Here is an 11,346-nt window from a genome sequence, read left to right as displayed (position 1 = left end):
CAAGTGACTAATACATCCTAACCTTTCAACATTCAATTATTTTAGGGAAAAATACAAATCTAGCCTTTTTCTTAATCACCTATCAAAAAATAGCAAAAAAATACCACTTAGCCAAAAATAGCCCACAAAACCGTAGTCAACTTATGGTTGACTACGGTCAAGGCCGTTGACTACTGTTTTAGGCCGAAAACTACTGTTTTGTGCAAATGAGCTGCTGTTTCAAGGGCCCGTTTACTTTTTCGTGGTCCGTTAGCCCAAAGTATATAATGAATTTTTTTTCCAGATTATGTCATTTTGCCTATTGTTTTCTTTGGTTTGGATACTTTTTTTCTCTTAATTGAGCACCCGAAAACAACCAGGTTTTTCTACTTTTCATCAAAATTTTACTGTCTTTGTGATTAGGAGTAAGTTTTATATATGTGATTAATTTTTTTTTGAAAAAAATCGAAAAAAAAAATATATAACCGTAGGTTTTTGGACAAAACAGTAGTTTTTTGGACAAAACAGTAGATAAAACCCCCAAAATAGTAGATTAAAAAACGTAGTTTTTTTGGATAAAACCGCCAAAATAGTAGATTAAAAAAAAAACGTAGTTTTTTCCCAAAACCGTAGACTACGGTTTGGGAAACCGTAGGTTTTATAATACCTACGGTTTTGTATGGCAAAAATGTTTTTTTTTTTATTTTTTTATTTATAGAAAACGCGAAACAGTAGACGAAATGTCGAAACAGTAGGCGAATCTCGAAACCTATGGTTTCGTGGGCTATTTTTGGTCATTTACTAATTTTTGGCTAAAAATTGCTAATTACCCCCTTAATTTGGCTAGATTAGTAATTACATCATTATTTTACAATTTCAATTCATGTAATAAAGAAAAATACCCAATTTTATCAAAGTTATTCGTTAGGAATATATATATATATATATATATATATATATATATATATATATATATATATATATATATATATATATATTTGGTTATGTTTCGAACCTTCTCATACTATTAAGTTATTACAATTTACACATTCATCATTTGATATTAAAAATAAATATTCATGACCTTGCCACGTTTCAAGTAAATTAGACCACAAGCATGCATGTAAATGAACCGAACGTTCAACAAATTGTCCGTGAACCGTTTGACGGAAAGTTCATTTATTTAATAAACGAACGAACACGAACAAAAATTCTCGTTTATTTAGCTAAACGAACGAATATGAACAATAGTTTTGTTTGTTCAATTAAGTTTTTGAACGTTCATTTATGTTTGTTAATTTAAGTTCATTTTGTGTTAAATTACATTACGATATTATATGTTTGTTTATGTTTATATATTTTCAATTATGTTTGTTTATCTCCGTTCGTTTATGTTCGTTTAGCAAGTTCACGAACATAAGCAAATGAACATTAACAATGTAAGTTGTTAACAAATGAACATAAACAAGACAACTTGTTTGTTTACCCATTCGTGTTTTTTTTATTTGTTCGGCCAACTTAAACAAATGAAAATAAACAAACCCTTGTTCCTGTTTGTTTGGTTCGTTTACGACCTAACCCTAAAATGTTTGAACCAACATGGTGTTTAAATCTGGTATCATTCAAAGGAGGGAACGCACCACTCATCCTTGGTAAGATGTACCATTGTTGCACCTTTGACTATGGTACAACAAGGACTTCCTGAAAAAGTATCTTTCATCATTCAAATCAAGTTTTCTTTATTATACCTTTTGGATCTTAAGTTATAAACCTTTATTCTCAACAATAACAACATAACTACATATGAGAAAAATGATAAAATATGGCATTATTTTACAGAAATCCGATCTTGATTATATTCTGTAATCTATAGTTTATAATTGATAGGTGTAGTCTCACACAAATGGGACAAGACTTTGAGCATGATCTCTCTCATCTCAAATTGTGATGGCCAACCCAAATCCACATGATTTTTAAGCATATGATTTCCCAGACAGGAAGAAGATAGATAAGTTGTACGTTAGAGCTCTCTTCATACATATCTCCGTACAAGTAAATAATGCATAGCAAGTATACAAGTACCATTATTCATATACATCTGTAGAGTACTGTTGGAAATATGTTTGTCGTTTAGGGGTAGAGGGGTAGTAAAAGTGGGTCCCATCACTGTCAAAACTGACAAGCAATGAAGTCATCAAACTCGCTTCTTGAAAACTTGCACATCTCCCCCTTCACCACCTTCCTCCACATCTCTCTCTCTCTCTCTCTCTTCTTGAAAACTTGCACCCCTTCACCACCTTCCTCCACATCTCTCTCTCTCTCTCTCTCTCTCTCTCTCTCTCTCTCTCTCTCCGCCGTTCTCTCTTCCCAATTTATCTCTCTAAAGATCCTTCGAAACCCAGCTAGATTTCCCCATTTTTGAAGAAACTAAGAAAAACTCATATCGGTAGATTGATTGTTAGATTGTGTAAATACATATAAACACAGTACAGATGCATTGATGAGTAGGGTGTCCACCGGAATGTTATAGCGGGGGGTGGTGAATGGGTTGTGTAATTTCTCATCTCAGTGCGAAATTCGCCTTCTTTCCTCCGTCTCCGCCTACCTATCAGATCAAGAAACGAGACGACGGTAAACTAACTGCTATATACACATCCTCCTCCATGCCGCTGACATCGGCTGTCGGAGCCGTTGATGATGGCGGTGGTGGCGGTGGCGGTGGTGGTTGCTCGTTTGATGTGTTGTCGCTACGCACTAGAAGAGGCAACAAGATTGTAGCTTTTTATCTTAAGAATCCATATGCGAAGCTCACACTGCTGTATTCTCATGGAAATGCTGCTGATTTGGGTCAACTCTTTGACCTCTTTGTTCAACTCAAAGCAAATCTCAGAGTCAATCTTATGGGGTCGGTTTTTTCTCTTCTACCTAACTTTTTCCCCTAAATTAATGTTCCCAAATTATCGACATTTAGCTTCCGAATGTTTGTTTGAATTGAATTTCCTGTTTAGGATAATGAAACTTTCCCTTTTTCTTTTTCTTTAATTTGCAAGAAATCATGATATTCTTTTCTTGAATCTTTGGTTATATAATCTTATCTAGCTTTCTGCAATCTCTAATGTAATGGGTATTTCTCTCTCTCTCTTTTTTTTGTTAATTTTACTTTTACTTTAAAGAAAGTTTTGATCTTTATCTATGGATGTAGTCTCTTCATGATTTTGTTACAGTTTGCTTTGACCCCTTTAGATATGAATGATCTCTTTGAATGTCAAATCTCTATGTGCAAAGTTGTTAATAACTCGGTACTCAATTTGATGTTAGTTTTTTGTTTTACATACTTACTTAGATCATGATATTGATTTGACTTCACTTATGCTCTTTGATGTGATTGATTTTGGACTTTTTGGTTTTTTGTTCTTCTCTTTAAAATTTGATTTGGATTTGGATTTTAGAAATGCTATATTTAGTTTGATGCATGAAGTATCCTTTTCTCCTTTCATGTCAAAATAATGTACAAAAAACTAAAAGATTTCAAGATTTGTTTTCTAAAATATAGAAAATTTTTACAAGATCCTTTTGGTAGATAATATAGATATGTCTAGCATTACAATTATGTTTTTTCCTAATCCACTTTCTTGAACTTTTTGGCTTGGTTACTAACTGTATCTTGTGGAGATAAAAATAGAAAAAAGAAAAAAAAAAGTCGTTAGCTTTTGTAGGATCTTACTTCTTTTCTCTGGTTCTTTGGCTATAAAGTATCTGGAAAAAGGGTAGAAACTGAAACCCTAATTTCCCAATTAGGTTTTTTACTTTTTTTAGTTAAGTATTGGAGATGAGATTTTTACAGTCATCTTTTTCACTTTCATATTCATATATGAATACTTTCTTTTTGCATTAACAGATATGATTATTCAGGCTATGGTGCATCAACTGGAAAGGTAAACTTGTGAACAAACAATATCCAATTACCAAATATCGATAATTTGGGATTATACAAATGTGATTAAAAATTCGTTTTTTTTTTTTTTTTTTTTTGTTAAATAAATTTCAGGCAAGTGAGCTGAATACATATGCAGACATAGAAGCAGTATACGAGTGTCTTCAAACGGAATATGGAGTCAGCCAAGAAGACTTGATTCTTTATGGTCAATCAGTAGGAAGTGGGCCCACATTGCATTTGGCTTCTAGATTGCCCAGGTTAAGAGGCGTTGTTTTACACAGTGCAATTCTTTCTGGCCTTCGTGTTGTCTGCCATGTCAACTGCATGTTTTGTGTAGACATTTACAAGGTTTTTTTATTTATTTTTATATTCATTTCAAATTCTTTTAATCTTGTTTTTTTTAGACTCTTATTATCTTATATTTTGGATTTGCAGAATGTTAACAAAATTCGGAAGGTGAAATCCCCCACACTTGTTATACATGTAAGTCTTGCCCTGAATGGGTAATTAATGATGTCTGTCTGGACTCTGGACTCTGGATAAAGTGTTAAATGACCATTTTACCCTTACAAAAAACAAATTCATAACATAAAAGGGGAAATAGGTGAAGGGTTAGTCTCACAATAGATTATTAAGCTAGTTCATTTTTTTTATTTTTTATTTTGGCTTAACTCATTAAGTAAAAAAGAAACGGCCATGAGCCATGTAATGTATAGCTGTCTTGTCTAGATTAAGTGGTTAAGGGATGAGTGACTACTGAATTATTGTTTAGATGATTTTTTTTTTTTTTGGAAGAGATTGTTTAGATGAATCTTTTAGTTTTAATAATTTGATGATGTAAAAATGACAGGGTACGGAGGACGATGTGGTAAATTGGCTACATGGAAACAGGCTATGGAAGATGGCTAAGGACCCGTATGAACCCTTATGGATCAAAGGAGGTGGACACTGCAACTTAGAATTATATCCTGACTACATTCGTCATCTTTACAAGTTCATATATGAAATGGAGATCATGACCACAAAAACTCGTCTTTCAAAGATCAAATTATCAAAAAAGACATCATCTGCCTGGGGTTGTTGTTCTTCTTGTATAAAAGTCAGGCAGCCAAGCTGCCCGAAATGCCCTAAACCTCGTTGCCCGGAGTGTTGTGGCTTGCCAACTTGTTGTTTGAACTGGAACAGTTGCTGTTGTGGGTGGGTGATACCGAAATGCCCGGATGTGAAGTTACGTAAATGCCCTTCGTGTTTGGGATGCGGATGCTTTACGTGTTTAGGGAAGTGTGTGAGGTGTTCGTGTTGGTGATATAGGTTTCGTCGGGTGGGTATACATGTTATGTTAGGATTACGAGAAGGGAAGGTTATAATCGTAATTTAACGGTTTGTATAGATTTTCTACGGCTCGTGAACAAGTGCATGAAAATGGCAAAAACAATAGGGTATTTAGAGCTTTGATGATAACTCGGTTTTCTCTAGATTTCTTTCTATTTTCTTCCAAAAAAAATATTTACATGTTTATGGTGATTTGTTCATTTATACGCGCGAGTGAAACGTTTATAGATCATACCAAACCGATCATGTTTTCAACCAAAAACCATGATATGGTGGACAATCGGGCTAAGGTTAATCTAATTTAATGACAAGGTTTTCATGTTTTCTTTTTGGTCCATTCTTTATATAGGTATCTTTTCCTTCTCTCTCTAGTTTGTGCAAGTTTGTAGATCCCATTTTCCCCAAAGAGAGTGGACAATAAAGCCCAGGAAAAGGGAAATAAATTTAGTTTCCGAGGCTAGAAATTACTTAGTTTTATTATGAGAGAGGGTTTCGAGGCTAAGCTAAGACGTAAAACAATATCTGAAAATCAATTTAGTTTCATGCATATGAGAGATCGACAAGTAAAGCAATCCATCCTGAGATGCATTGTAGAGAAACATGGATAAAAATGATGGAGAAGGTATTGTGAGATGATTTTGAGGACCCTATGATCGAGTTAAATGTTAGGTTGGATACTTGGAAAACGTCATTGGAAGAAAGAGTGTTATCATCATTTAGCAAGTTGTATACCGAAATGAGAATTTCAAGCACCTAAGATCTATAAAAGGTGTTGAATATGACATTACCAACCACATAAATATGAGTTGTATGTGACAAAAAGGCCTAAAAAGAAAAATTCTACATGGTGGTCATAAGGTCAACTTTGTTGGACAAGATAACGAACATATGTATGTAGGTTTTCCTTTTATTCTTTTATCATGGGCCGATGTTTCATATGTAGGTTTTCCTTTTACTGGAGGTTGTTAATGGAAGTAGTCTTCCTACAATCCTACCCTCAAGACTCAAGTAGAGGTTGCCTATATCTGACCTTCCCCTTGTCACATTTTTATGGGGCTAGGTATTTTTGTTGCATTTTTAATAAATTGAGCTCATGTTAGTCCTTGTTAAGATGGATCATTTGATTGGAAAAAAAAAAAAAATGGCCAACATTTATATATATATATATATATATATATATATATATATATATATATATCAAATAATGGTTAAAAACCCAAACCAAATTAACTGCAACTTGAGTTGAATGAATATACTGCTAATAATATGCAGCCACCGAATACAAAGTCTTCTACTTGAATGAAGATACATTATTCTGATGCCTTTTCTGAGCAGCCAGCTTATGCTTCATTGTTTCTGCATGCTTTGTAACAAGACCACCTGTAGAACCAACCCAATGAGAAACTTAAAACTTAAAACTTAAAACTTAAAACTAACTAGTAGTATGATGCTTTCATTATGATCTTGGAAGACTTAACACATCATGATTTGAATTAGTCCAAGTTAGGGTTCATAAATGAGAATTTGGATAATGGGACTAATGTTTGGTGATTAATGATTGATGGTTTTACCTGGGCGTGAAATAAGGTGAATACGTGAACGAGGTCCTTCAAACATCCAACTATCTTCATCCAACATTCTTACTTCCTTGTTCAGTGAAGCCATCAAATCAGATTTCAAAGCTGCAATTGCAGTTTACAACATTAAATCATCTTCCATATGAATGTTTCATGTTTGTTTCAAAATGCGTTACTGTTGCCTCATATTAACCCTAGTATTTTTCAATTCAGAATTCACTGAGCTTTTGTTACAAAATTCAAACACCCACAAGTAAAATTGCAAACAACATGATCGAAACCTTGAAATATAGAAGCGAATTAAAAAGTTATTCAGATGGAAATGTTCATTAAAAATAAGTAATATGATCTGTTTGCGATAATATATAGACATGGTCATAGATTTTAAACCTCGAAGAGCCTCGTCTTTACGATCTTGGATAGTAATGAGATCGGTTGAGAAATGGACCTCATCGGCGGCTAGTGATGAAGACATAACGTTGGCTCCTATTATCGCCGTCGTCGATATCGACGACCTCGCCGGTGATGACGTCAGTGAACTGTTGCTCATCGGCTCTGTTCTCGATTTTCAAACGAACTGAAGTAAAACTTAGTTGGGGATTTTAATTTCATCTGAATCCCTTCAATAGATATCCCAAATTCCGAACTAAAATATTACTATTATTAATCTTGTCCCTCAGCTTGTGAACGTTACAATACCACCCCCAAACTTTCTAGTTTACCAAGCATCTTTGAAGTTAGCACTGAAGATTTAATTAGAGAAAATAATATATCTATTAAAATAAAACAAAAATTAAGAAATTTCACAAACTATCCCCATTAGAAACCCAATCCAATCCTTTTTTTTTTATAAAAATTAAAAAAAAAAAAGATTTTTCCACTTACACAAGCCAACCCAATCCAATTATTCATACCCATTAGCAATCCAAATCAATTTAATTTTATATTAAAAAACATATAAAAAAATTATATTAATATTGATCTTATTTTGTAGAGAAAAATAAATTTTATATTTCAATATATTTTATTTGATTTTTTCTAAGTATAAAACGTAGTTATTAATTAAATTAGATTTAAATATAAAAGTTAATTTAAGTCCATCTATCTAAAAGTGACACTTGTCAACATAAAGAAATAAAAATGCATAAACTTTTTGATGAACGTTAGAGTAGCCTAGATCACCAAATATGTTTCATTTTTTTTATATTTTTTGGTGAGCTGTCCCCAAAAGATCATCAATGAGGATAGTCTAATAACCATGAATGTCATAGGTCCAACTTGCGAAATTGACCTTAAATACCTCTTCTTCTCGAATTTTTTTCTTTATGAAATCTCTCTCAAACAAATATTTTTTCTTAAGAATACAAAGCTCTCTTTTGCATTGAAATGATATGTGAAGATTCGTACCCAAAAAAATATTTAGAAAAAATTTAAAAAGTCATGATTTTTATTAACATATGAAACTTTTTTGCTGTAATTATTATTATTATTATTATTATTATTATTATTATTATTATTACTTTCTTTACAAAACGACACTATTCGAACATGTTTGAACTAGTCAAACATGCAAAAGAATTTTTATTTCAAAACAACCTTGATTTAGGTATTATCCAAGTTATATGGTAATTTTGCAAAGGGTAATTTCACACGTTGAATATGTGAAATTAATGGTTATTTGGAAAAAAAAAAACAATGTTATTTTTGCCTAAGGCTGGAGGAAGTGGTGTCACACTTCCTCATTTTGCCACACTTACTTACCACATCCAATGAATGATATTCCATAGAAAGAGAAAAGAGAAAGAAGAGGGACACAAAGAGAGGAAGAGTGAGAGAGAGGGAGTGCTCCTGATTTTGGCCGCACACCCAAACCGCACTCCCCAACTCGCATAAGGGGGCGGTGTTCACTGCAGTTTCATGTGCCACATCAGCTGAAAGTGCACTTCACTCCCTCTGGTTTAAAACATTTTCTAATATATTATAAATTTTCTCTTTGAAACATATACTCCAAATAAAAACACAATTTAGATGACATGTGTTTACATGAGCTTTTACATTCAACATTCTCGTGGTTTTGATTTTGTTTAGCACGCCATAATTAGCTTATTTTTCGAGTTTTTTTTTTAAGTTGTAATGTTTGACAAATCAAAAAATAGCTTATAAACTAACTTTTTAAAAAATTACTTAGAGCAGCTTTTTAGAAGTTTTTTTTTTTTTTTTTTTAATTTTCAAAATATACCCTTTAATTAATTATAGAAACTCATTATTTAAAATGTCATTTTATATTTTTCAGGTAGCTTTTAAGCTAGTTTTACCAAACAATATTTTTTATCAGCTAGTTTTTCAGTTAGTGCGTCAAACATAGTGAAAGTTATGGATACATTTATTTATATTTGTTTTTAATTTATTTATTTACTATCAACTAATCTCCACTTGTCTATCATTCGGTCAAGAGATCTAACAAACTCTAAAGTATTAAAAAATATTATCTTAAAAACAACTCATATTCATCATAAAAAACAACTCATATTCATCATCGATCAATACCATTACCATTATGTTCCTCAATCAAGAGTTTTTAACTAGTAAAATTGTTTTTTCTTTTCTAGATTTTCACAAAAATATAAGACACAAGTCTGTGAAATCCAACATTAGCCTCCCACTCTAAGGTCAAAATGGTAAAAACGACCATAACACTATTTTATCTAACCACATTTGTACATACTATTTAAACATATAAACTCAACCTTGTTTCATATCCGAGGAAAGAAGTCCCATTTGTTGGGTGAGCTTCTTGAGCTCACTCTTGGGACTTCCATTTCCATTCATCAGAGCCTGGCCTAGGCCCATATCTTGTGGGCCCGGTTCTAAAAACTGCTCCCAAAAATTCAACTCCACATCACCACCAGGAGACAAACTCCCATTCTCCAAAATCTTTTCAATCAAATCCCCATTCACCACATCATCCACCATATCAGTTAGATAAAACTCACCGAAGGTTGGGGTTAGCGGCACCACCTCCTGAATCATAACTCCGGGAGGTGGAGGTTGGTATTTGACAATCTGTCCATCGTCTTCCTTAATCCTCCGTTTTTTATTATTCCCTTCTGTAATAAGCTTTGTAGCCTCGTTTTGTTGTACAAAATGTGCCAAAAATCCAGGGCTATTGACTGCTTTTGCTAAAAAGGACATCATTTGTTGTTGCCTTTGTTCCATGCCTTGAAGACCTTGCACCATTGATTGCATTGTGTTATCGGTGGCTTGTTGTTGTTGTCTTAATCTAACAAGCTCTTGCATTAATACATTTTTGTCTCTTTTTAGCCTTTCAGCCTCTTCTTCTAGATCGAATTTTCCAACTTCTACACATGAGGTGACTGAAGGGGTTTGTAATTATGTGTTTGGTTGGTGGTGGTGGTGTGGTGGGGCGGGTTTCCAGCGGATTATGGTTTTGAGGAGGTGTTTTTGACCACGTAAGAATCCTTCGTTTGCAAATTCCCATCGATCGGGGTCCATTTTCCTAAATCCTTGTTTTTCAGCACAAAAACAAATGAAATTTGCTTATAAACTTATACCATATGTCCTCAAATCAGTGAAATGTTATGTTCAAAGTAATTACTAAACATGAAATGAGGGGATTGATTTGTGTAATTGTGTCCTGTTGTCAAGCGCAGATAATATAATCATAATATTATGACTAAATCAAATGAAGCTCTCAAATTGTTAACCTTGTGATAAGCAACTATAAGATAACCCTAGAAAATGGTTAAGCCAAGATTAATAGCATCAATAATTTACTTTCACATGTTCTTGAAAAACCTTGCTATTTCAACAAGGACTCAAAAGGGGTTTTAAGTTTTAACCCGATTATATGAAAAATGAATGTTCAGAACCTCCTTAACATCTTCCAACAGGGAGATTTATGAAACATATACCTAAGGTGTCCCTAATTAAAACTAACATAGCAATTGAATAAGAATCAGTGAAAGAGTAAGGGGAATAGAATAATACATAAGTGTTGAGCTGTTGTACGAAGCTAGATAAATTGTTGTGTTTGAAGTTTTTGGGCAAAAGATCCTTAGCAAACTCGTCAGGGTCTCGCACGATGAAATTGTTATTGGTAGCACTCCAGGAAACAATCATATCGGTTGAAGGATCATCCACCATATCGTATGTCTTCACCAAGAACGGTGGAGGAGCATTAGCGGCCGGCATCGGAGTCGGAGCCAGAGCCTGAGTAGATGAAGGCGGAGCAGTACCAACAACGTCTACAGCGACAACGGTAGTGGCACCATTATTACTCTTAGCAGGTTCCATGGTAACGAATGTGGGGCTTCACAGAGGGTTTTGGAACATCATTGATCGAATTTAAAAATCCTATGGTGGTTGGGGAGATTTGTGGAAGAAAATTTATGAATATGCGTTAGGGGTTTTGAGAAGTTAGAAGACGAAAGACAAACGCAGTGAAGAACTTGTTTTTAGACCTTGCACATATGGTCGATCTCTAACTTGGTGTTAAAGTCT

At 33.6% G+C, this 11,346-nt stretch overlaps 2 protein-coding genes and 1 pseudogene across 2 annotated transcripts; 1 reads left to right on the top strand and 2 right to left on the bottom strand.

Moving 5' to 3' along the window:
• Positions 1-2,185: 2,185 nt before the first annotated feature.
• On the top strand, positions 2,186-5,391 carry LOC145057928 (uncharacterized). The gene is made up of 5 exons (XM_079005844.1): positions 2,186-2,884; positions 3,878-3,914; positions 4,028-4,264; positions 4,352-4,399; positions 4,767-5,391. Exons 1-5 carry the CDS (start codon positions 2,523-2,525, stop codon positions 5,220-5,222), a joined length of 1,140 nt encoding a protein of 379 aa, XP_078861970.1. The 5' UTR covers positions 2,186-2,522; the 3' UTR covers positions 5,223-5,391.
• A 1,065-nt stretch (positions 5,392-6,456) lies between these two features.
• On the bottom strand, positions 6,457-7,444 carry SAMBA (valine-tRNA ligase). The gene is made up of 3 exons (XM_079006159.1): positions 7,216-7,444; positions 6,820-6,930; positions 6,457-6,628 (listed from the first exon to the last, which is right to left on the bottom strand). Exons 1-3 carry the CDS (start codon positions 7,373-7,375, stop codon positions 6,540-6,542), a joined length of 360 nt encoding a protein of 119 aa, XP_078862285.1. The 5' UTR covers positions 7,376-7,444; the 3' UTR covers positions 6,457-6,539.
• A 2,123-nt stretch (positions 7,445-9,567) lies between these two features.
• LOC145058103 (heat shock factor protein HSF8 pseudogene) lies at positions 9,568-11,139 on the bottom strand (annotated as a pseudogene).
• Positions 11,140-11,346: the final 207 nt, after the last annotated feature.

Source organism: Lactuca serriola, chromosome 6 (genome assembly GCF_051521515.1).
Source record: "Lactuca serriola cultivar US96UC23 chromosome 6, Lser_US96UC23_V15, whole genome shotgun sequence".
Classification (NCBI taxonomy): Eukaryota; Viridiplantae; Streptophyta; class Magnoliopsida; order Asterales; family Asteraceae; genus Lactuca; species Lactuca serriola.
The sequence above is the reverse complement of the archived record's forward strand: the minus strand, read 5'-3'. Positions and strand labels throughout refer to the sequence as shown.

Excerpts from the sequence above, each read along its gene's own strand:
- SAMBA (XM_079006159.1), bottom strand. The coding sequence starts at position 7,375 with ATGAGCAACAGTTCACTGACGTCATCACCGGCGAGGTCGTCGATATCG. Across the intron at positions 6,931-7,215 it reads TAAAGACGAGGCTCTTCGAG|CTTTGAAATCTGATTTGATG; the intron begins GTTTAAAATCTA and ends CTGCAATTGCAG. Across the intron at positions 6,629-6,819 it reads TCACCTTATTTCACGCCCAG|GTGGTCTTGTTACAAAGCAT; the intron begins GTAAAACCATCA and ends TTGGTTCTACAG.
- LOC145057928 (XM_079005844.1), top strand. The coding sequence starts at position 2,523 with ATGGGTTGTGTAATTTCTCATCTCAGTGCGAAATTCGCCTTCTTTCCT. Across the intron at positions 3,915-4,027 it reads ATGGTGCATCAACTGGAAAG|GCAAGTGAGCTGAATACATA; the intron begins GTAAACTTGTGA and ends AATAAATTTCAG. Across the intron at positions 4,400-4,766 it reads CCCCCACACTTGTTATACAT|GGTACGGAGGACGATGTGGT; the intron begins GTAAGTCTTGCC and ends TAAAAATGACAG.